At 39.4% G+C, this 26,714-nt stretch overlaps 1 protein-coding gene across 2 annotated transcripts; it reads left to right on the forward strand.

Moving 5' to 3' along the window:
• The first annotated feature begins 4,872 nt into the window (after nucleotides 1-4,872).
• On the forward strand, nucleotides 4,873-20,134 carry stpg4 (sperm-tail PG-rich repeat containing 4). 2 transcript variants are annotated; one of them, XM_064317696.1, is made up of 7 exons: nucleotides 4,877-5,149; nucleotides 11,601-11,657; nucleotides 11,781-12,035; nucleotides 12,568-12,632; nucleotides 13,454-13,499; nucleotides 18,198-18,302; nucleotides 19,537-20,134. In XM_064317696.1, the coding sequence occupies exons 1-7, from the start codon at nucleotides 5,075-5,077 to the stop codon at nucleotides 19,645-19,647; spliced, it is 714 nt and encodes a 237-aa protein (XP_064173766.1). In that variant the 5' UTR covers nucleotides 4,877-5,074; the 3' UTR covers nucleotides 19,648-20,134. The 2 variants fall into 2 exon arrangements, with proteins under 2 accessions (XP_064173767.1, XP_064173766.1); XM_064317697.1 differs by lacking the exon at nucleotides 18,198-18,302 and having other exon boundaries at nucleotides 4,873-5,149.
• Nucleotides 20,135-26,714: the final 6,580 nt, after the last annotated feature.

Raw genomic sequence — 26,714 nt, forward strand, 5'->3', positions numbered from 1 at the left:
TTGTCCTTATTTTTGTGATGTGAGTTTTTAAAGAAATAAATAACTACCCAGTACAGTAGTGTGCTCATCTGCAATTAAAACCAAAACTCCTTGAGTTGCTTGTAGCTAGTAATGGTCACCTGACCAATGCAGTCTACGCTATATTGCCATATCTGTGTTTTGCACTCGTCCATGAATTCTTTACCTTTTGGTCTCATTTCCTTTCCATTTGTTACATAAAATGTCTTGGAAATCTATTTGAAATAGTTTTTATTTAATTATATATTTTTAATTTGTCTCCAAATTTGGGTCAGCTCGGTTTGATTCTACTGGGGTCATGTGCCTGTTGTCACGTTAACATTTGCACAAGGCTATAGTCGATGAAGATCAAAGCCGCAGCGTGCCTCTGGGTTTTGGGTGCCTGTGTTGCTTCTACGAAGTGAAGGGGCAAACCAGAATCAAAGGCCTCCATTTCAATTGAGATTCGGCAGCACGCCACGTTAATTTACCCATAAATTACAGGCCTAATTAGAACAGCATCTTTTGTCTGTGCTAAGGTGTTTGTTCTACCCGGCACTGAAGCTGCCTAATCACAGTCATTGTATGTCACATAATTGAGCAGGCAAGTAGCCAGTTTAGTCTTTAAAATGACCATGATTTATGGGGCAACGGTGGGGAAGGCTGGAGGACAGCAACAGCATTTGTTTATTTGTTAGGTCTATTAATGTTTAACAGTTGCCCTTTGGAAGTCACAATGAAGGTAAAGTGAGACCATAAACAGTAACGGTAATTTCTTTTGGCCAAATTGCTGGGATGTAAACAAGCTATTATACAAATTTCCTGATATTAAATTCCATCTGGTGGTCACATCTCAGACACTTAGTGTGCACTGTGTGAAACTAACCCTGTCTAGAGAGCCCTGTGTGGTCTTCACATTTTTATTCCACAACTTCTAAATGTTACTGTAGAAATGCTGAAAGCAGTACAGGTTATCTTGACACTTTGTTTCCATCATTTCTATGCAATGTGAAGACTCCAGCCAGTCCCTCTTTTTACTCTTCTGTTCATACTCTTCAGGACCACAGTCAAGATGGGCTGTGAGATGCTCTCACCCACTAGTGAGCCTCTTGGGCTTATTCTTGCTGCAGCTGCTAACACCAGGACAGGAATATGCCATTATGACACTGCCATCACACTGTTGTGAAAATGTATCTGCCCTCTTCCTGATTCCTCTATTATTGCGTATTTGACATACTGAATGGTTTCAGATCCTTACACAAAATGTAGTATTAGGCAATGGGAACCTGAGTAAATACAAAACACATTTTAAAACTAATTTATTTCATGTAAAATGATCAAATACCAATATCGCCCATGGGAGAAAGTAAATTTCCCCCTTAAACTTAACTGGTTACACCACCTTTAACTGCAATAACTGCAACCAAATGTTTCCTTTTCAAATCTTTCACATTGCAGTGGAGGAATTTTAACCCACTCTTCTTTGCAGAACTGCTTTAATTCAAACAAATTGGTAGCAATTTCTTTTAAGTCCTGCCACAGCATCTGTATTGGGTTCAAGTCAGAACTTTGACTAGACCACTCCAAAATTAAAAATAAATTTTTTCATCCATTTAGATGTAGATTTGCTCTTGTGTTTTGCATCATTGCCTTGCAGCATAACCAAATTGAGCTTCAGCTCATTGCCAGATGACCGAACAGTTTCCTTAGGAATTTTCTGTGTCAGTGCAAAATTAATGGTTCCTTCACTAATGACTGCTGGTATGATGGTCTTGCTGTGAAATGCTGTGTTGCTTTATGCCAGACATAATGGGACCCGTGTCATCCTGAATGTTCTAACCTTTGACTCATCTGTCTGTAGAACATCCGAAAAGGCTTGGGGATCATCCAGGTGCTTTCTTGGAAATGTGAGAGTAGCCCTGATGTTTCTCTCGGCTTGCAGTGGTTTCCAACTAGCTATTCTCCCAGCTCTTCAACAGGGCTGGTTGCAATCAACTCTGGCTGTGTTCAATCAGCTGAATACAATTATAAATTAAATTTGGATAATTAGTTCAGTGAAGAGGAAATTATTTTTTCACATGGGTAATGTTGGTGTTTAATAACTTTTTTCATTAAATAATTAAAAAATGTGTTTTGCGTTAATTCAGTTTCCTTTTAGCTAATATTACATTTTGTCTGAAGATATGAAATCGGGGAAATCAGGTAGCAGGCAAATACTTTTCACGGCACTGTACAAGCATGTAAACCATGAAAAAAGATCCTCGATTGATCTAAAACAAGCAAGATGGCTCCAACTTTCTTTAGAGGGACAGATCCTCTTCCTGAACGTGAAATCTTTCTGTGACTTAAAACTGTGCGTCTTTCAAGCAGAAACATGTCAAGGTTCTTTCTAAACCGTAATCCAGGCCAGTAGTTTGGGATTTTCAACCAAAATCCAGTACTGTGCACAGCATCAATCTGTCAACCTTTTACAGGAAAGAGCATACTTCAGATGAAAAAGCATTTTCAAAGAAATGCATCTAAATGACCCATACTGCACATTCAGCTCGGTAATTCCTAAAACGTTGTCCCTGTCAGCCACTCCTTCATATTTCTAAAATAAGATTTTGTTTGGCAGGTCGTAATCTTGAAAACAAAATATGCAATTAAAAGCCTCAATGCATTTATTACCAGACATTTTAATTAATAAAAGAAAACATTCATAAAAGTTCTTAGACCCCCCCTGCTAGTGGGCCATCTGTGTGAGCTTGGCTCGGGAGCAGATATTTCAGAGAGGCACAGTAGGAGAGCGGTGTTTTTCCTCCGAAGTGGGAATCATTCACACTGGGAGAGCACTGTTTTCACTGGGTGTAAAATGCAGGAGCTGGCTCAGCCTGCCAAATTAAAACAGACTTCATCGGTAAAATGTTGTCGCAGTCTCACTTGCAAGTTGTCTGGAGAAAACCGTCCTGTTTAACAGATTAAATGCAACTGTTTGACTGGTGGTGGCCAGGGTAAAAATAAAATATTTTCAGTTCAGAAATGGAAGACACACCCAGACACACACACACAAATGAGCGGACAGAATTTATTAAGTACGTTTCATATGAAGGACATTAAAATGCTTTGGAAGTTGGGGAGAGGGTGCAGTCTTCTCATCCAATACAAACACATACGCACATGGCCCCACTGTACAGTATGCCTGTAATGGTCACAATGGCCACAGCAGGGATGAAGTAATCAGATATTTTAGAAGAATCTGGAGAGTTAACTGAGTATCAAGTGATATGAAGTGACGTCAAGTGAACTGCCATAACATTGTTCGGAGACTCAAAGGAAAATAAATTCTGGGTGAAGTATTCACTAAAGAAATTAAGCTCGTCAGCCCATGTATTCTGAATTTTTGTTGCTTCTAAGAACCCTGTGCTCCATGTAGCCTAGCAACAAGGCAGCACATGGCATTGTGCCCTGAGATCCATAATACATTCATTAGCGACTAGATTGTCATGTTCTGGCATATACAGTGAACACATCACCCTGCCCTGTGTCAGAATGAAGAACTAAACACATGCAGGAACAGACACAGGCCCAACATAACATGGGGATACGCAAAACACACATACATGAGGCTAGGGGCTGAAATGATTCATGGATTTGCATTTTTAGGTTTGTATATGGCTCATTACAACAAGCTTAAACAAATGAGAGATGTTCACAGAAACCCAACTTCATCTCTCCAAGAGGTAGTTCGGACATAGGTCTGTCCGTAAAAATTTACATCCACGACCATCAATCACTTTGTGCGCTTTTGTGTTCTTCTGAGAGCACTCTGAGGTTACGCTGAGGTTTCAAGTTCTTGTTTGCCAAGGTGCCAGCAACTATAATGGCATGGGGTTTTTAAAACAATGTTAGGCACACCATTTGCTGATTTTTGTTAGGCACTGGCAGTGAGGTTGAAGAATTTATTGCATTCATTCTTCATGAATACTGAGCTGTTTTGTCCAGATGTTTTTTCAGGCTTACCTTTTCCCCCATGTGTGGTAGCAGTATATCAATATGACGCTGTACTGATTGCATAACACACAACATACTGCCAGCAACATTTCTTCGCTAGCTTGGCCATGAATGGCCACAAGTCATTTTCCTTTTATCTTTGGTCTGATGTGTGTCACTGACCATTTCCATTAAAGGTAATGAGTGTCATGGCCACTCCATTGTGCTAGAGAAGCAGAAGACATCCCCCATGAAAAAAAACAGAAGTGCTCTTAGGCCCACAACTCAGCATAAACGCAGTAAACTTCTCTTTAACACAAAAGGATACAGAATGCAGTGAATCATGTAAAATTACATGATCCCATCAGTGGATTGTTTAAAATGATAGTGACATCTGATTATGAATCAGGAAGCTGACCTGACAGATACAGAGAACACAGGATGTTGGGTTGTCAACCTATTGCCAAAAAATATCAATATTAAAACAGTTACAGTTTGTGTAGTAATAATAAAAAAAATACTACATTATATACAAACAATTGAGTCACAACGTAAATAGCAGTGTGCTGAGAAAATACATAATTTGGCCTCCACTCAGTCACCTCTTGATAAAGATGTGTATGATCTAGACAGAAAGATAGATATTATATTGATGTCAAAATTAGATATTATATTAATATCAAATAATTAATGTCATTAATTTTCAAAGCTGAATACATTTATCTTTTTTTAAAGCTCCCCTCTGTGACAAATATATTTGAATGAGTTTTGTATAAATAATAGGACCTTATAATAATATCAGTGTTCTTGTTGATAACATAATACTAGTTAATATTCCCAGGTTTCTCATCAACGATTCTTAACTGTATTAATTATTGATTAGTCGCGGCAGAAACCTAAATCAAACAAACTGCAAGTCTTATCGTATATAGTAATGTCCACACAGAGACATGTAGTCTAGCTGTTTGATTAGCATCTAATTAATATATTCTAATAACAATAACAATAAATTCAGTTGAGTTTCAGATAGCAACGGCGTGTAATAGGACCTGAACAAAAGACACAAGTAACTGAATACGTAGGATTGAGATAGACGATAGAAAACATGACCGCTGGAAGAAATGAACATTCACCCAAAGGCAGAGCGAAGCCTATTGAAGTTGACAGAGCAAGGGAAATGGTAAGAATTTAAATAGGAACTCTGTTCACATAAAGTGTACGTCGTAAACAAGCGACGCACGGCAGCCTATACTTCCTATTTAAACTTTTGCTTTGATGTCATTGTTTCTTGCAATGTAACTATATACTGTAGCAGAGCCGCTGCCCTTCCATTTAAGTATTGGCTCTAAAAGGAATCTGTTGGAAGAAGGCAACTTGAAAAACAAAAACGAGTGAATATTCTAACAATTAGGTCCATAAACATCACGGAAAACACTTAACCAGTAGCCGATGTTCAATGTGTTTTGAACCATTATGTTATGTTTACAAATGTAAAATTGAGATTCCATTAAGTACTGTGGTTTCATGAAATAAAATGACGGTTCGTTTTAAAGCAACAATCTCTCCTTTAGAGATTTTTGTTCACATTTTCCTAAGGGAAAATGCAGCGCGACCCATCTGATTGTGACAAATGCCACGGGACGTAATGCAGATATGTCAAATGCTGTAAAAGGTGGTCATTAGCCTCTGGCGGTACCAGTTGGGAATTAAGTAAAGCATAACACGGGGACTACTTGAATTAAAAGGCATTGTTATAGAAAGAAATTCCCCATGACACTTGACTGAAACTCAATGACTCAAAAGACTGTATTCAGTGATCTCGATAGGCAACTGTATATGTAGTTAAGAGGTTTCTGACCTATTTTACGCCCCTCTATTGGTCTAAAGATAGCCCAGCCATTCAGCAAGGCCCCTGATCCCATGTAAAGTTGATTAGGTTATGTTATGCTTTCAAATGCATTGCTCCGGAAGGACGTAGTTAACCTTATTGTGAATGCAATAATATTACACAAGCACTGTTTTTCTATATTGTTGCTGTTTTGGCTTTAAGGCCAAGTTATTGGTATGTCTCATTACATTATACATTTAATTATATTATAGGTCTTGCTAAAGAAGTATCAAAATTGTGAAGATTTGTTGATTTATTGTTAAAATTTATTGTTTGACTACCGCTTGACTACCTTTCCATATATATATCTTTTTTGGACATAAGACTGTATTCTTGTATCTATACATATATTTCTGTTTTCCACTGAAAAATATTTTTCACCAAACATTTATTAAACACGTTTGTAGTAAATTATTTCACGGTGGTTATGACTTCATATCAAACTGAATTGCAAAAATGTGTGTGTGTGTGTGTGTGTGTGCGTGTACTATATTCTTTTTGGTTATAAGTCTAATTTTTAAAATGTGTTTTCCACTGAAACACATTATTCGAAAAAATGTCTTAAAGAGATTGCTAGTCACTTATTTCAATGTGGTTGTGATTTGATATCCATCTGAAATGAAAATTGACATTTTTTTTTTTCAAAATATTCACTTTTTAGACAAGTAATGAATTGCTCTCCACTAAAGCACATTTTTTCATGAATTTTCTTTTTATAAACGGATTTTTGTTCATTTTTTGAAATGTGTTTGTGAAAATAATATGATTTCCTATCCAACTGAACCAAAAGAAGACATATTTAGAATTTTAGTTTTTTTTTCCAGTTTTTTTGACATAAGACTATAGCCTAATGCAACCTAATATCCCATCCATAGAAACCTAAAAAAAAAAAAACATATTTAGAATCTGTGAATTTTCATTTCACTTTTTGGGCATAAGACTATAGCCTTATGTAATTAATTGTTCTCCACTGAAACATATTTTTCATGAAAAATCTTTTAAAACACATTTTTAGTATGTTTAAAAAATATTTTTAAATATTTTAAAACATGTTTATTAATGTATTGCTAAGTGTTTGTGGAAATAACATGATTTCCTATCCAACTGAACCAAAAGAACACATATTTAGAATTTTAGTTTTTTTTTCCAGTTTTTTTGACATAAGACTATAGCCTTATGCAACCTGATATCCCATCCATATAAACCTAAAAAAAAAATACATATTTAGAATCTTTGGATTTTTTCACTTTTTGGACATAAGAGTATAGCCTTATGTAACATATTTTTAATGAAAAATCTTTTAAAACAAATTTCTAGTATGTTGAAAAAATATTTAAAATTTTTTTAAAAACATGTTTATTAATGTATTGCTAAGTGTTCGTGGAAATAACATGATTTCTTATCCAACTGAACCAAAAGAACACATATTTAGAATTTTAGTTTTTTTTTCCAGTTTTTTTGACATAAGACTATAGCCTTATGCAACCTGATATCCCATCCATATAAACCTAAAAAAAAAAAATACATATTAGGAATCTTTGGATTTTTTCACTTTTTGGACATAAGAGTATAGCCTTATGTAACATATTTTTAATGAAAAATCTTTTAAAACAAATTTCTAGTATGTTGAAAAAATATTTAAAATTTTTTTAAAAACATGTTTATTAATGTATTGCTAAGTGTTCGTGGAAATAACATGATTTCTTATCCAACTGAACCAAAAGAACACATATTTAGAATTTTAGTTTTTTTTCCAGTTTTTTGACATAAGACTATAGCCTTATGCAACCTGATATCCCATCCATAAAACCTAAAAAAAAAATACATATTAGGAATCTTTGGATTTTTTCACTTTTTGGACATAAGAGTATAGCCTTATGTAACATATTTTTAATGAAAAATCTTTTAAAACAAATTTCTAGTATGTTGAAAAAATATTAAAAAAATGTTTTAAAACATGTTTATTAATGTATTGCTAAGTGTTTGTGGAAATAACATGATTTCCTATCCAACTGAACCAAAAGAACACATATTTAGAATTTTAGTTTTTTTTTCCAGTTTTTTTGACATAAGACTATAGCCTTATGCAACCTGATATCCCATCCATATAAACCTAAAAAAGAAAATACATATTTCGAATCTGTGAATTTTCTTTTCACTTTTTGGGCATAAGACTATAGCCTTATGTAATTAATTGTTCTCCACTGAAACATATTTTTCATGAAAAATCTTTTATAACACATTTCTAGTATGTTTTAAAAATATTTTTAATTATTTTAAAACATGTTTATTAATGTATTGCTAAGTGTTTGTGGAAATAACATGATTTCCTATCCAACTGAACCAAAAGAACACATATTTAGAATTTTAGTTTTTTTTTCCAGTTTTTTTGACATAAGACTATAGCCTTATGCAACCTGATATCCCATCCATATAAACCTAAAAAAAAATACATATTTAGAATCTTTGGATTTTTTCACTTTTTGGACATAAGACTATAGCCTTATGTAATTAATTGTTCTCCACTGAAACATATTTTTCATGAAAAATCTTTTAAAACACATTTCTAGTATGTTTTAAAAATATTTTTAAATATTTTAAAACATGTTTATTAATGTATTGCTAAGTGTTTGTGGAAATAACATGATTTCCTATCCAACTGAACCAAAAGAACACATATTTAGAATTTTAGTATTTTTTTCCAGTTTTTTTGACATAAGACTATAGCCTTATGCAACCTGATATCCCATCCATATAAACCTAAAAAAAAAAATACATATTTAGAATCTTTGGATTTTTTCACTTTTTGGACATAAGACTATAGCCTTATGTAACATATTTTTAATGAAAAATCTTTTAAAACAAATTTCTAGTATGTTTTAAAAATATTTAAAATTTTTTTAAAAACATGTTTATTAATGTATTGCTAAGTGTTCGTGGAAATAACATGATTTCTTATCCAACTGAACCAAAAGAACACATATTTAGAATTTTAGTTTTTTTTTCCAGTTTTTTTGACATAAGACTATAGCCTTATGCAACCTGATATCCCATCCATAAAACCTAAAAAAAAAAATACATATTAGGAATCTTTGGATTTTTTCACTTTTTGGACATAAGAGTATAGCCTTATGTAACATATTTTTAATGAAAAATCTTTTAAAACAAATTTCTAGTATGTTGAAAAAATATTAAAAAAATGTTTTAAAACATGTTTATTAATGTATTGCTAAGTGTTTGTGGAAATAACATGATTTCCTATCCAACTGAACCAAAAGAACACATATTTAGAATTTTAGTTTTTTTCCAGTTTTTTGACATAAGACTATAGCCTTATGCAACCTGATATCCCATCCATATAAACCTAAAAAAGAAAATACATATTTCGAATCTGTGAATTTTCTTTTCACTTTTTGGGCATAAGACTATAGCCTTATGTAATTAATTGTTCTCCACTGAAACATATTTTTCATGAAAATCTTTTATAACACATTTTAGTATGTTTAAAAATATTTTTAATTATTTTAAAACATGTTTATTAGTATTGCTAGTGTTTGTGGAAATAACATGATTTCCTATCCAACTGAACCAAAAGAACACATATTTAGAATTTTAGTTTTTTTTTCCAGTTTTTTTGACATAAGACTATAGCCTTATGCAACCTGATATCCCATCCATATAAACCTAAAAAAAAATACATATTTAGAATCTTTGGATTTTTTCACTTTTTGGACATAAGACTATAGCCTTATGTAATTAATTGTTCTCCACTGAAACATATTTTTCATGAAAAATCTTTTAAAACACATTTCTAGTATGTTTTAAAAATATTTTTAAATATTTTAAAACATGTTTATTAATGTATTGCTAAGTGTTTGTGGAAATAACATGATTTCCTATCCAACTGAACCAAAAGAACACATATTTAGAATTTTAGTATTTTTTTCCAGTTTTTTTGACATAAGACTATAGCCTTATGCAACCTGATATCCCATCCATATAAACCTAAAAAAAATACATATTTAGAATCTTTGGATTTTTTCACTTTTTGGACATAAGACTATAGCCTTATGTAATTAATTGTTCTCCACTGAAACATATTTTTCATGAAAAATCTTTTAAAACACATTTCTAGTATGTTGAAAAAATATTTTTTAAATATTTCAAACATGTTTATTAATGTATTGCTAAGTGTTTGTGGAAATAACATGATTTCCTATCCAACTGAACCAAAAGAACACATATTTAGAATTTTAGTTTTTTTTTCCAGTTTTTTTGACATAAGACTATAGCCTTATGCAACCTGATATCCCATCCATATAAACCTAAAAAAAAAAATACATATTTAGAATCTTTGGATTTTTTCACTTTTTGGACGTAAGACTATAGCCTTATGTAACATATTTTTTATGAAAAATCTTTTAAAACAAATTTCTAGTATGTTGAAAAAATATTTTTTAAATATTTTAAAACATGTTTATTAATGTATTGCTAAGTGTTTGTGGAAATAACATGATTTCCTATCCAACTGAACCAAAAGAACACAAATTTAGAATTTTAGTTTTTTTTTCCAGTTTTTTTGACATAAGATTATATCCTTATGCAACCTGATATCCCATCCATATAAACCTAAAAAAAAATACATATTTAGAATCTTTGGATTTTTTCACTTTTTGGACATAAGACTATAGCCTTATGTAACACATTTTTCATGAAACATACTTTCCTATCTATCTGAACCAAAAGAACACATATTTAGAATTTTGGGATTTTTTTTTTCACTTTTGTGACATAAGAACATAGCCTATCGTACTATTGTGTTTTTACACAGAAAAAAACATTTATCATTATAAATTACATAATATACATTTATATCCATCTATTTTGGTATGTTTGTAAAACATAATCTTTTCCCATCGTTATTAACATAAAAAATACATATTTAGAATCTTTGGATTTTTTCAATTTGTGGACATAAGACTATAGTCTTATGTAATTAACTGTTCTCCACTGAAAACATTTTTCATAAAAAAAAGTAAAATATATATTTTTTTATTTTTTTCCATTTATTGTTAAATGTTTATTAACATAACATCATTTCCTATCCAAATGGGGGGAAAAAAATTATTTAGAATTTTTTTATTTTTTCCATTTTTTTGACATGAGACTATAATCTTATGTAATTAAATGTTCTCCTCTGAAACTAATTTTTCATTAAAAAAATTTTTTAAAGCACTTTTTTTTTTTCAAAAAAGTATCCACACAATGCCATCCATTGGTCATTGCAATCAACCGTTAGCACAATTGGATAGGCGCTCTATGGTTATGGCTGGGAAATTCTGCTCTTTTGATGATGAAAAAAAAAGAAAAAACTAAAATGAGTGTCATTTTTCTTCAGTTTTAAAACTGTTTCTATTGAGTTTTTAAGCCAATATATTAATTTCAGTTCAGTAAATGTTTCCACACAAACTTAGTTTTAATTTTTAATTAAGAAATAGATTTTTTTCATTGATTTTGTTCAAGTTTAAGTTTTTTTAACCTCACTATAATGTCCCAGACAGTAATGAAAATATTAGAGTAATCCAAAATCAAACTCAAACCCCTGCACTAGCTTACCTCCTGTAAGTTCACTTCACCACTCGGACTTAACATAACCCTAACCCTAACCGTAATTTTAAACACATTTACACCACCAGGATAGTAGCCATTTTCAGTCATGTGCACTTTTTTATGTTCTGCACAGAATGACACAAAGAAAGATCAATATGGGAGAGATGCCTGGTGGAGAGAAAGTCTGAAAGTAGGTTCCTGCCGATCCTTCCCTTTTTCTCTCTCTTTCTTGATCTCATAATTTCAATTCCATGATCCATGCCATTAAATCCATTGCTTGCCATCACCAGCAAGGTTAACCTCTCCTTTGTAGGACTCTCCCAACCCAGGTTGCTACCACATCCGTGGCTTCATCGAAGAGGCGGCCCTCAACCCAATTCGGTTGACTTACGGGTTCCGGGGCACAGGCAGGAAAGTACCCCTTCAGCGCGTCCGAAAGGGGGATCTGCTGCTGCCCGGAGCGTACAGCTACACTGACTCCATCCAGGAGGCCCTTCAACGGCCAGCTTTCTACTCCTTCAAGAACTGCCCCCGGCCCCAGAACTTCACCCTGGGCGTCCGGGACAAGGTGGGCGGGGTGTGTCTTGTGGAGGCTGCGCAGCTCCAGTTTGGACATAGCTGGAGGGAGTTTTCATCGCTGTTAGAGTAATGGACAGCAGTCATCGTACAGTGCAGTCTTTTTTTGGTTCAAGCAAGTCAATGATTGAGCACTCACTGTAGGTGATCATGAAATGTCCCTTACACCCATCATGTCACTGAGTCAAGCTTAGTATTTACCCATTATCAACAGCAATACCCTTTCATAAGTGTGTACTGGAAATGGTGGAAGACAACAAATGTAAGATAATGTGTTTGCCATTGAGTTTCATTGAAGCCAAACCTGAGATCTTATGTACACACATTTTTAATTGATTTTCCAATGAAACGTGCTCTTCCATTCCATTATCAAGAAATATTATAATTAGATGCTGATTAATTGTGATGCTGACTGTCCAGATGTTGATGTTCAGAATTCTGTTGGGGTGTGAAGGCCCCCCAACACTGTCTCAATTTACAACTCACAATAGCTCAGACTACGAACTTCTCTGCTTCCATACCAGGATGTAAACATACCACCATGGCACTATGACTTAATGGAGAAACCCATTCCCAAGTCACCGTGCAAGTAAGAGTTCACCGGAGTATCCACAGCTGTGGAATCGCCAAGTCACTGGGTTCATTCCAATCGCTTATTTTATCCATCCTAATCTCCTCGGGCCGCGCCTGACCTGGAAATTGATTGAGGTCCGACATCTTTGAGGGCATTCAAATTTGTTAAATGATCCATGGAGGAGCGAGGAGCAAGGAGCAGGGAGGCTCCTGGAGGAAGCTTCAGCAAAGATGCACAAGTGTAGCCTTTGTGGAAGTCTTTTTTCAGAACGTGTGACACATAAACGATCCACCTGTGGATCCACCTCTCCAGATCTGCTGTGTCTGTAATTGACATTGCTTCAAACTGATGCTTCATTTGCCTGATACATGTTGCCTTGATTCCTCCATCCTCGTATCTCATCCTTCCATAATCTTCCTTGCATCCTTCATTGGGTGGAGCTAAGAGGTGAGGAAAGAACACTTGGAAGAGATGTAAGAAATGGAAATAAGCAAAGGGAATGAAGACAGTCTCTGTGTTTGAGCTTTCTATTTGTATTCCCTTACCTGTTGCCTAAGAACTTTTCTGTTAGAGAGCAAGATATGTCCATGTGTTGGATCTCATATTCTCTGCCCACTGACTGCTGGTTCTTTTTGTGTCCTCTCTTCTCTTTACATCCTCTGTTTAATGTTCCTTCATTCTTTGAGGTGCCCCCTCCATTTTCTATGTTCCTCTTTTTTCTCCACGCTGTCTCTCTCATCTTCTTCATCATTTTCTTCCTCTCCTACTCTCTCTTCTTCCACATTCTCCTCCTCTCATCTCTGTGCTGCCCCTGATTGTCCCTCCTCTTCTTTCAGACATGTGATGTTCCGTTCAGCAGTACCACGCCAGACCTTCCTCCCTGTGAGTATCTGCTGTCAGTCAATTTAGCTTTAGAATGAAACAGAATGGAAGAGTAATGAATTCAACACAGCTCAATGCCTCTGGGAAAATATAGTCTGGTATTATTTTGGGCATCTCCACAAAGAGGACCACCGGGCCCTTTTAAACAGCTGAACATTAAGTGGGTCCCTCTGAGCTGTGGAACATTAAATGCATCCATTGTGCATTTGTGTGCGCTGCTTTTAAACTTTCAAACACTAATTACACATTACAGTCAGTTTTCATGAACACTATATTTATCTGTCCAGGAGTCATCACAGCAGGACCTTGTATAGTAGCACTTGTAGTGGCATCAGAGTTGCTCTTGTTGGTACACAGTGGAGACCGAATTCCCATCATTCCTGAACGCGTTGGCCTTGTGTACCCAGATGAGCCAGCCCGCTGCGCTGATATTAACAAGCTGGTCTTCCTCTTCTGCTGCTGTGCTCATCTCCCTCACTGCTTGATTCCACAATCACAGACCTTGATTGGCCGTTGATGATTACACAGGAGCGACAGGTTGAGGTCAACCCGTTGCTCCTCTCTCTGGGCAATCTCTCGGCATGTTGGCTGTTTGCAATGTGGTCGCAGCAACTTGTTCACTGCTGGATGGTGAAAGAGGTGTCCGATATGATATGCATGTTCAGAAGTGCTGTTTACAAGCTCAGAGGTTAGAGGACAGCCTCAAATATTAGCATCAGCACAAATGGAAAGCTTTCTCCCCACTCTGAAGGAAGTCCACATCCGCACTCAACATTAAAACAAGCAAAACATCTTCCATTATGTCGCCCAGATAAAATTCTGTCAATAAAATATAAACTAAAAATATAAATAAATGGAAAGTGTCTAGAGGGGGCTTTCGTGGAAACTGTTGCATTTAATCTGTTAAGCAAAAAAAAAAAAAAAAAAACAGGTGTGTTCATTCTTAAAAGGTAACTAATAGGACCCCATTATACCCAGGCACACAGTACCAGCCCTAGCCTTAGAGAGGCCCAAAACAGGATTTGGGATGGGCTCTCCCCAAACCCAACATTATACATAAAATATATTTCAGAATAATTTGAGGTCCGGTGGCAGTGAAGGGGCCCTAAGCAGCCACTTATGTCAGTTACTGGTTCAGGCTGCTCAGGCGCTGCAGAAATGTTGGCCACCAGCTTCACTTCAATTCCATCCTCTAAAACAGCACAGTTGATGTTGTTGGATTGTTCTTTTTTCTATTCTCATTCAAATTCAAGAAGATATCCACATCCTTTGGACAACATATGCTCTGGATTTTTTTCCCTTTTTTCTCAGCAGTCACATACAACCAAAAACATTACATGTATTGTGTAATTTATCTCTGGATAATATATTTTGTTTCTCTGTTATCCCTCCCCTGCCAAACCTTGAAGTTCACTGTGTCGCTGCGGCATTGCTGAAATGTTTCTTGACAGGTCTCAGCCTCTTTGTGAAAGAATGCTACTTATTCAGCAGTAGCCAGGCCTGGTCCCTGCACCTCTTCCAAGCTGTGCCCCTCTGGAAACTCAGAGCGCATTCTCCCTCCCAAATTAAGGTCCATTTGAGACCCACCCGTTCCCGTGCAACCAGCCCCTGTCATGTGCCTACCCACCCATATTCCAGCCAATCGAAGTGCACCTATAAATCTAGGCGACGGCAAATGGGTTAACAGCCCTGGACGCACAGGTGGCGCTGCTTTGGGGTCTCTCATGTCGCGGTCAGTCACAGTTATTAATGTGACCGGTCGAGAGAGGAGCTGCTGAGCTGATAACACAGTGTGGCGCAGAGATACTCTGCCATCGTGCCATTTATTATTGGAAACAAAGCCACGGGACCTCTGGCCGGCACGTTCCGTTAAGACCTATAATTAACGAAAGGGCGACGGTCATGCCAACACGGGGGGGGGGGGGGGGGGGCTCCTGGGCAGGCCTCGCTCTAAAGAATGGAACACACGCACGGCAGGATGGCTCAGAGACAGGAAGTGGCCTGGCAGCGGCGGGGCAGCGCGTGCCTGGGTTCTGAGGGAGCTTGGCCCACACAGCCCCGCTGGAGGTATGTGCCTAACGGACATCCCATGACATACACCTGAATTAACACCTCCTCCAGAGCTCAGCCCTCCCAGCGCTTCAAGTGATCCTGCGTGAGGGATCGGATGGCATGTAATGCCAGTAGCCAGCTTTGCAGGGGCACTGTCATAGTGTATGAGCTCACTCTCTCTCTCTCTCTCTCTCTCTCAGTCTCTCTTTTTCTCTCTCCCTCCCTTTCTCTCTTTCTCATACGCACACTTTTTCATAATAAACTTGAGTGTTACGGGGCATTTCTTTTATTTCAAGAAAGGAAATTGAGATGAGAATCTGGTGTGCACTATTCCTGACTGAATACTCTCAAAAGCTAGCACTGGGGGGTAGCAGGAGGGGACAGGAAGAGGGCTGGGGACAGTGTAGAACAATGAAAACAATCCCATAGTCTCTTACCTCTGAAGAGACACCAATTATAGTAATCAATAGCGTTTATCACCATTTACTACAACCATCACTAATGTGTAGCACCATTTTTACACCAGAATGTTTCCAACCTATCAGCCTCTATGTGATTAAAGGTACTGTGTTCTGGGCTCAGAGTTTTGCGCAAACAACAGTAATAGTCAGGGATGGTACAGTAGCAATGGGGCCAGGCCTTGTGGGTTTGCAGGTTCAATTCCCATGTAGGGCAATGCCATCCTACCCTAAAGCCGTGTACTCATCCCGAAGTGCTCTGTTAAATATCCAGATGGATAAATAGATAATGTGCAAAAATGTAAACTACGCAAGCTCAATGTCTGTTCAGCGAAGGATTAATGTAATGGACAGAATGTGAGAGAGATGGCTTTTGATCTGACATCAGAGGGAAGAATCTTGGATAGGAGCGAGGCGGATTGAGTCACTGTGGCCTTTTCAGAAATAGAAGGCATCACCAGTCCTCAGATGAAGAGATAAAGACTTGCCACTCAAAGCTGACAGGGTCTGATTTGTAATGTTAGCCTCGCCAGACCTTTTTCCTGGTGCCTCCCCCCTCAATTGAAATAAAGATGAATCTCACAGCATTTCACCATTTTAAGTTCTATAGCATGTGCAGACCACATGAGTCGAGTTGATGATTTGCTCAGCGCATTCAAAAATAAATCCTGTGAAACATTACCTCAAGCTGAGAGAGAGAGAAAGCGAGCAGAGGGATAGAGAAAGAGAAGAGAGAGAGAGACAGAGAGAGAGAGAGCAGAGAACGGCAGTTCCTTAAACACATGATAAAACTAATGGAATGCAGGAAAAAGTAAGGCCTCCATGGCCCTCAGAATAATTGTTGCATAGAGACGAAAGGATTACCAATGAATTTTCAAAGATCCATTTCATATTAGATTGGTCTGCCTGTCACTGCGGATAAGTGGGTTATCCAAGCTGCACTGAAAGCGTATGAGCTCGGGCATATGTGTTCAAGAGCATATATCAGGCTCAACCATTCCTGCAGAGTTCTCTGAGCGGGTGGCTACTGGGCGGGTGCAGCCGACTATTCCAGGAGCAACCCGTGAACCGCTGCCCCCGTTCCTCTCTGATGAAGTCATGAGGCTGATCACCCCCCCCCCCCCATTCCCATCCCACTTCCCTCAGCCCTTTGCCAGGCTGCTTATTTCCATGGCAACAGAGAGAGAAAACAAGGAGCTTTTTACAATGAAAAAAAAAAGCCTAACGACGGAAAACGGTTGGACCCGGTGCCATCCACGGAGGTGTTTACGGGCCGCCCCCCCTGTGCCCCGCACAGCCGAATGCCTCGCCGGGCCCTCGGCTGTCCTGGGGAGATAGCAGGCCCAGAGCAGCCCTCTTAATCAGCCCTCTGCATGTGTGGGGCTGCTTAGGCAAATCACTGCCGCAATAAAGGCGGGAAGGTTCGCAGCATCCACGCGCTTGCTGTTTATTGATACCATCTGTCAATGCCCTCCCTCTCCTTCCGGCCTCTCTTTAAACTCTAATGGCTTTCCCGAGAGCGAGTTCCTGGGGCGTGAGCAATTTCCACCCTCAAACAGGGGTCACTGGAGTCCATGGCGTTCCCACCCACGCATCGGGCTTACTCTATTTCAGATTTAATATTGTAAATATACATCAATTATGCCTGAATAACACATTTTACACAATTTACATTCCGAGAGAAAATCCAAAAAAAGCATTGCTAATTGGCGTGCAAGAAAAAATGTTTAAATATTTTGAGAATCAAACTTTAAGTGTTTTGGGAGGGAGAATGTGCTCTGAAAGTGTTTTAATACCAATCCTTTTCTGGTTTAAAATGCTTTTCTCCTGATTTGGAATGCCCCGTCTGGCTCGTGCCGTGATGCTCATGGCAACCTCCACTGTTGAGTCAGGTGACTGCAGAAAAGCATGTGCTCTCCTCCATAGCATGTGATGTAACCACTGCTTATTTTCACACCACGGACAACAGGTTGGGATCGCAGATCAGCAGGTGAACTGTGAGCACCTGGTTGACCAGTGAGGTTTCTGGTGTGCAATGAGACATCAAGCCACCCTAGCAAGAGCGCATTTAGCCCCCAGATATTTTTACTCCTGTCCCTCTTGTTAAGATGTAGAAACATTTCCATGTACGGGAAGATTGCACAGGAACTGATATTGCCTTGCTCTGTCATTTGCGGTTTCTCTCCAGAGAGAAGGACCAGCACCCGGCCAGTATGACATAAAGGAGCGCCCCACCCGTGCCGTCACTTCCTGCTTCAGGTCTACGGTGCCCCGCCTACATAGCGTGCGCTCTGTGAGTAAAGCAGAGACGAAAGCTTCTGACCAATCAGATCCATTACATCATGCTGAAGGAGGTCTATCTTGGAAACCCTACTGACCTGGCAAGACTTTGGTAAAACTGATATAATTTACAGCCCTTGATAGACACACTTTAGAGAAGTTGGAGCTGTTGACCTATTTCTGACCAAGGATTCAGGCTTCCATGGTTGTTTTAAAATAGAAATCAAGCTGAAACAGCAGCTGCATATTATGAATCATATTTCAGGTCAAAGCCTTTGGATGGTATGCACTGACCGAAATCCCTTACATAAATGAAATATTCTGCAATATATATTGTAAATATATATGGACTTATTTGGAGAAAATTTATTCTACAATGAAGTCCACATCATAAACTTTATATACGTTTGATGATACATTTTATTTCAATATATTGTAGTATATTCTATTTCTGTAAGGTATGCCAGAAAGCAACAGTACCTTATCACACACTCTGTGAGAAATTAGTCTGAAACTTCCTAATGTGTCATGCTATTCTAATACGCTTTTAATCTCATCCCTCACCTGTCTATCATCTATCTTACCCATGTCCAACGCGACAGAGCTGGCTTTCGCTACAACAGCAGAGCAGCACCATCATCCAACACCCGTTTTCCATGTTTCTCTTTCTCTGTTTTCCCTGCTTTCTCGTTTCAACGGAACCATTCATTCTCATTCACACACCGTAGCAATATTCAAATCAGGGGTGCACACCTGACTGGGAAGCTAAATACGGCTTCGCTATAAAACATTACTGCCCAGTTAAAACAGTCAAACGATGATGTATCGCATTACCGTTTCATCCAGTATATGTCCCACAACTCTGAGCAATGGCCCAATCTCATCTTTATTTTGTTTCTTTTTGTTTTTTACTTTCAGTCAGTGACCTTGAGTTGATACTCTCGGGCAGTTTTAACATGCGCAGTTGTGTTCATGCCACCTAGCACTTCCGGGACACATTTCTGTGTACACTTAAAATGATCAGCACTGAATTTTTAAACTTGCCCTCTGGACTGTTTACCTTGCAATCACATGCTGGTCCTCACCTGACTGCGCACAGGTGCTACGTTTTACCTATCATCTTATCTTAAACTAGTTCAACTAGTTTAAAGATAGTAGATAGTGCATGGCCTTTGTCTTACCTGTGTCTGGCCTGTGTTTAACCTGGGCCCTGACCTGTGTCTGATGTTTTGTCTGTGTTCTGGCAGAGAACTCCTGGGCCTGGGGCATATGAGGTGTCCAAGCTGAGGCTCCACCACCCCGGGACAGAGGCCAGCGCGGGACGCGCTTACGGCCTTTTCTTCCGCAACGTCTTCTAATTTCAAAAAGAAGAGGAGAGACTTCTTCAGCGGAAAAATGCAAAAATGCTATCCGTACCTCTGCTTTGTTACCGATTGCTCAGTCATACGTTCACCAACTGTTCATGCGTCCATTCAACTATGGCTGTGATGAAGTTTTTGTATTTTAAGTTAAAGAATTAACAATCAACCTTTGATTTTTGATTTCTGTTAAATGCAGATCTGCACATATATGTGCAAGCACCTGCACATACCCAAACATGTGCACCCATGTACGTATATGTATATATTCAGTATACACGCACCCACATTACTAGTACAGACATGCATGCACAGTCACATGCACACAGACTTGCAAAAACGCAAGGCGTACATGACCTTCTACCAACCTCCATCCAGTCTGAGACATTACAGTCAGTTAATTTTACCATAGCGAAAACAAACCTCATGACATTGTTGTAACACAAATTACAGCCTTAAATAAAGCATAGCCTGCTTTCTAAATGTATGATATTGCATTTTTTGCACGGCTTGTCTGCAGACTGTTAGACCCCATCATTGCCATTGTCACATATGAATGAAAGAGAATGCCTCTTCTTCACGTAGTGGAGTATGAGGCATTATACCGTGCACCGCGAGCTTAGATAATGTATTCAGCAAATACAGTTCGGCTTTAGGACATCAAGAGGCTGTTTGATCTCAGCAGAGCTGCACATGTGTATTAGACAAAGGCACAGCAGGCTGAAGTCATGAACGATACACGACAGAGGTTAAAGAGTTATACTGACTAATACTGTATCGCAAGGGGGAGATTAAACGTGTATCGTAAATGTTTCAGTGGTGGGTGGTGCTTACACCACCTTTCATTGGGACCTATGATAATTGCATTTGCACCAAGAGTGAAAGTACAGTAGCAAGATGATTAATTGAGCCGTTCCCCAGAGCTTGTTGTTATGTTGCAGTAGCTTGGCTACTCCCGGAATAACAATGTGTACGCACACACCGCACCTGTCTGTGATGTTTTTTATTGCGCCTGTTTTCTACCTCATGAGCAGGACTTGCATTCACTGTCAAAGAATGGACTTGTTGAAGAATAAGTGCTGTCTCACCATATATCTCCTTATGTGTTTGTGGATTTACGTTCGACGTGCGCAGTAGCATGTCCAATCATTCCTGAGAGTTTGTGTGGTTTAACATTTCTGATCAACAATCTGTGTGTGTGTATGTGTGTTCTGTACATACGGGGTAGCACATCTGGATGTGTGTGTCCGCAGCATGTATGCTCACGTGCGTCCGGGCGCAGAATTGACAGGCCTGATTAGAGTGGCCCGTCCCCACTGGAAGCCGGAGCCTCGCGGACACGCCAGGCTGCTGGTGATGGAGGGCGTGGCTCCGGCCCCTCTCGCCGCCGTAAACAGCCCGTCTGAGCGCACGCGGCGACTCCTCGCCGTCCGCCTCCCCGACCCGTGGCTACATCAGCGCGCCCGCTGCCAGGAGTGAGTGACTCGCATCCCAGAGTCCCTCTCTGTGTGCGCTGTGCCACAGACTCTGATTATCCAGATATGAGACCCGTTAATAACTTCGGGACCTGAGAGAAGGAATCTAATAACCTGGAGGCAGAGGGAAGTAATCTGCCGCCGCGACAATACTCCACGGCTGATGAAATAGAGATATCAGTCTACATTTATTAACTTTCGCACATTATTTATTTATTTTTTTTTTCTCGCCGTGACATAAAGTGAACTTCAGTCTGCTGAGACTTCCGCAGACACAAACACAAGAAAAGCAAAAACAACAGTAAGAAGTACAGAGAGGTCACTGTTGCCATGGAAGTGTAACTTTCTTGAAGTCTGTGCCTCAGAGCCTCAGTCTGATGCACTGCCAGACAAACAGCACCGCGATGTTGAAAACTAAAAAAGGTCTAACTGCCAAGGCCCGGTTGATGCGACAGCACCCACCCCTTCAACCCTCCACCCCCTACCCAAACAGGTGACATCATCTCTGCATCATTCCTCCCCTCTCACCCACGGTAACGCTGTTTGCGCCCCTGGAAGGGTGCTGTGCGGAGGGAACACTGCGCTGACCTCCATTAAAAGTCATCCCAGCAGCGGCTATGGGTGGAATTCAGTTGGGCTGACCCCACTTAAGATTTCATGGGTTGGGTGCTCTTTGCTTATTTGCACAGGTCTGTTTGCTCTCTATCCTGCTGTCGCTGAGATGGGAAGAGTTAGGAGTGGTGCGGCGGGGAACATCTCCCCATGGGTGTCGGGAAGGATTTGGGAAGCGGAGAGCGTGTGAGAATCCCTAATGAGGGATCTGACATTTGTGTAGCTTATTTGCATTCAGACCCATAGATGATTGATCTGTGCTATATGGGATGCTGTTTAGCATCTGCTAGAAGGCGGGGCGTGGTCTTATACTTGCAGGGCTGCATCTTGAACTTCCGGATGAGTGTGTTGTATGTTGTGAGAGGTGCTGTAGTGTGTGTATGCATACTGAGTGTGTGTGTGTGATTATGCATTTGAATAAGTGCATTTATGTGTGTGGTCTAGTTTGTGTATTTTGATGGCTGTGAGTGTGTGTATATGTACGTATGTGTTGGCATGTATTCTGTATGCATATCTGTGCATATGAGTATACTGTATATGTGTGTGAGTATATGAATGTGTGTGCTTTGCTGATCCCTCTAAGACCACATCTGGACACTGAACAGTTTTCCCCTAGATCCTGCTGATCCAGGGTCAGCACAAGTTCACACTGGTGAAGACCTGCAGTGCTGGAGGCAGCTGGCGAGAGAAGGCTGGGGGACAGTGTCCTGTCATATGGCAGAACCAATGGGAGTGGAGAGTCAGAGAATGTTCACATTGTGACATCATAATCGCCACATGCAGGGTGTCCCAGATAAACAGCAGACCCCAGGATGTCCAGCCTTGGACTGTCGCCATGTAACCATATGAGTCGCTGGTCACGGTTCCCGAAGACACCTTTGGTATTAATCCTTTAAGAGCAGGTTACTTGATCACAGATGGGACCCAATTCTGTTGCTCCCCTTAGCCTGAAAGGTTATTCAGGTCTTTGGTCCACACGATACTGTGTTAAAGACTGATGAAAATGGATGCTTGGCAGGGTAATATCTATGGTTGGGGCCCTGACCTTTTCGCAGTGGAGTTAAATTTAGCACCAGCGTGGGTGGTTGTCATAGTCGCAGTGCCATTTGATATAGTGCGGTGGCTGACACGTGGATGTTGACAGCATTACTTTGTTAACGATGCAACAGGGACAGAAGATTAGAGCGCAGAAACAGAGAGAGATAGAGGTGAAGAAGAGGTAGAAAGTGAAAAAGCTGGAGATGCTATTATTTACACTGTAAATACAGCTTTGGTGTCAAAGGGGATGGGAAAATTAGATTTATGCTTCAGCCAACATGTAGTCTAGCACATTTTCTGCGCTGAAAATGACACCCTATCCTGTGAATGACTTATTCGACCATTGGTGCAGCGTTATAGCACCTTGGTAACAGTTATCCCCACCAGAATTGCCCAGACCTGTCCACATGGAAGGTGTCCCAAAGTCTATGTACAGCGCCCATATAGAGGCCACTGGAATATCACCTTCTACAATTGCTCAAACATCACAGTACAATCAATCAAATATTTGTATGGTAGAAAGACAATCACAGACATCTAACAAAGTTTTACAGATCCTACATAGCCAAGCTTCCATACAACCAGGGTCATTAATCCTTTAACTGCTGTGATTTGATTGGAGTAAAGGTCCCAAATGAAGGGCTGAGATTTGGCTGTACCTCATCTGTTCTGTCACTGTAGGCTAATGAGTCCACTGACCCATCGTGTGAGTCACTCACATGCACATCACTCATCATTCTTTCATAGCTGGCAGGACCAAAGCCACGCAATTCACTGAAACCTAACCAATGTTTCACAGTCTGGACTTGTTCATTTTGTCACTGGCACTGGCTTCCATGGTTTTTATATCTTTTCACGTGAGATTCAAAGTAACTGTCTTTATTTTCTTTTACTGATTGTACTCCATCCTGATTGTGGCATCCTACTGGTCTGTCATATAGCAGAGTTCAAACCTCAAGTGGGCTAATTTATTTTGTGTTGAGTTAGAACATTGAACTCATTGTGGACTTATGAGATAAATTTCAGTATTAAATTTGTATGCCCATTTATATACCCATACACCAATCTCGTTCACAAATGTAACTTTCACTTTAAATAGATCATCTCACTTGATTTGGGTTATAAGGGATAGCCTACATAAGCGCTACATAATGGACAGACAGCATGGCCTTGGGGGGATATTCAGTAATGTAGATAAGAGGAAGACTGTTGTTGTTGTTGACTACTTGGATTTCCGTGGGAACAAAGGAGATTTCCCTCTGATTAGTTTGCACCTGGGGCATTGAAAATATGATTCTGAATTTCCACCTCAGGGCGCATAACGTGACTGCAAGTCATGAATACTTCCATTCAAGCTGACATTTATATGATATGAGCTAATATACAGGTAGGCCACAAACATTGCACAACGGAAAACGTTGATTATCATAATACCCTTTATTAATAATTTGATTGATTGACTAATTGAACTGATCATTGGATTTCTTTGGCAGGCAGGTAAGCAGGTGAAACTACGGTGCCCTACAAAGGTAACATGATACATGTAAACATGGATTTCGTGCACTTTAGTGTGGCTGTCCTCAATACCCATCAGGCCATGTTCTGTGTCCTCTGACATTTCAGCTTGCCTTGAAAGAGCACATGATGTACTGTATGTACTGTGCCACCCAAAGCCCCACTGGCTGTTGATTATCTCAAGAAATGAATTCTGCTTTCTCCATGGCTGCAGCAGCAATAGCACAATGGTGATACTCATGGTACAATGGGCAGACTCATAAGCTCACGGTTCCTTAGAGATCTGTTTTCAGATATATGCATGCGGTAAGAAATTAATTGGAGAGGAAGTTTAAAAAAGCATAACTATAAGACAGGAAGGGTAGTGATGCGTGGTCTCCTTGGGCTGTGTGCATCATCAGTGATTTCTGATGGCAGCTTTGCACCACAGCACTGGAGCCAGGCCAGCCAGAGGACATCCCCCATGGGTGAGCAATTCTGGTGTGTGTGCGTGTGTGCTTCTGTGTGCGTGCGGGCGTGCGTGCGTGCGTGCGTGCGTGTGAGTGAGTGTGTGTGTGTGCGTGTGTGCGTGTGTGCACTCGCATGACTGTGTTGATGAGGAGGCTTGATTTATCTGAATTTTCGCTGAGAACCAACAGCACTCCCAATTATAATGCAAGTGGGAGCGAGAAGGAAGGGTGGAAAATGCATCGATGGAGTCAAAGATGGAGTCAAGAGTCGGAGGAAGTTAATTCGCGCAGAAGACTGAATCAGGGTGACTCAATTAGTTTTAGCACAAGGGACCACTGGGGGCAATTGACATTTCTGGGTCTGAGACAAATCGGATTACATAACAGCCATGAGTTCAATGAAACAATGCATTCATTTATTTATAGTGGATTTCTTGTCAAAGATTGTGTGTCGTGAATAGGTCCCCCGATCTCTGAAACAAGCACACTGGCCCAACCCACCCTCGTCCATGGTGTTTTTCAGTGAGCGAAAGCCGCTGGTGTTAACATCAATATAAATAGCACACAGGAGAGTGAAGTATTAACACATCTGAGCTCCTTTTCCAGTCATGGTAAATATACCACGACAAGGTGCAATAAGCAAATCACATGATAGCTCAGCAATCCTGCATTTAACACCTGACATTAGAACTAATCCTTTAAAGTTAAGAAACCTGAGAAAATCAAAGAGTATCAGCCAGACTTACTGTGTGGGGCATATCACCAAGGAGAAGTAACAGTCACATGATTTGAGGAAAAAAAAATTTGAGAGCTAGGACAAGAGTCACATTACCATACTTAACCATAAAATTTTTTTTGGTCTTTTCCATTTTCATCAGTCCAGTCTCTTGGTAATGGCACACACACTATATAATGCATGCACGCAGGCACACACACACACACACACACCAGTGTGTGTATGCATGTGTGTGTGTGTGTGTGATTGTGACAATCCTTTAATTCACCATTTCTTCTTAGCTGTAAGTCTGTAAACAGTCAGCAGAAAATTAAAGATAGATATTGTGTTACCTAGCAACAGTGAAATCGCTCTGCATAAACATTCTCAAATCTTTTGATACTAGTCCAAAGTTGACCAATCAAGCCTCTACTCTCTTCAAAAGAAATAAGATGGAATCCTGGTGTCATGACTAATTCAGTTTTTCAAAAGACCTGTGTTTTCCCATCTTCTGCACATGCTCAGTGGAAATTAGGGCATGGGAACACCACAAGAAACAGGGAAACAAAATAATTCAAGACTGATGATATCTAATTAAAAACCTATTTCATTTTGCTAATCTACATTAAGAAACTTCTGGATGTTACCCAGAAGTGATGTATAGTTAGAATAACCTTTTTAATAGAAAAAAGAATCATTGCATTTTTTTTTTGCAAGCAAACATTTTTTGGATGAGCAAATAAAGTTTTGCTTATCCAACAGGCTAGTTAGTAAACTAGTAGCTGAATTCACTTTCACCAAAAGCACTGATACAGTATCCTCACTTGATCGTTCATATATATGAGAAGAATCCACTGTGTTGAAAGTAAACGTGTCACAACAAAAGCATTTTACAGGGGCTAGGAGGGCCTACTGAGTCACCAGCCAAAACAATTCAGCTACTACATCAGCCTTAGTGCTCAACACCATGTTGTTGAAAAATTCTTAGCCAATATGGTGTCGCAGTGATATTGGGAAAGCGTAAATGTCCTTGACGGGCTCTTGCCTCTACCTCCATTACGTATGACAAGGTTGCGATATCTCATCCTAAAGGGTGAGACTGAATCTCGTTCAACTCCACTTTGATTGAAATCACTCGGCTTTCCTTGGCAGGCGGGAGGAACATTCACAAATTGTACATTTCACGCCAAACACTTCACTGGCGTAATCCCAGTACGTCAAGATGAACATCAGGGAGATCAATACTCCAGTGTCTGATGCTTT

Source organism: Anguilla rostrata, chromosome 18, assembly GCF_018555375.3.
Source record: "Anguilla rostrata isolate EN2019 chromosome 18, ASM1855537v3, whole genome shotgun sequence".
Taxonomy (NCBI): Eukaryota; Metazoa; Chordata; class Actinopteri; order Anguilliformes; family Anguillidae; genus Anguilla; species Anguilla rostrata.

Excerpts from the sequence above, each read along its gene's own strand:
- stpg4 (XM_064317696.1), top strand. The coding sequence starts at position 5,075 with ATGACCGCTGGAAGAAATGAACATTCACCCAAAGGCAGAGCGAAGCCT. Across the intron at positions 11,658-11,780 it reads GGTGGAGAGAAAGTCTGAAA|GACTCTCCCAACCCAGGTTG; the intron begins GTAGGTTCCTGC and ends TCTCCTTTGTAG. Across the intron at positions 12,036-12,567 it reads CCCTGGGCGTCCGGGACAAG|GATGTAAACATACCACCATG; the intron begins GTGGGCGGGGTG and ends CTTCCATACCAG.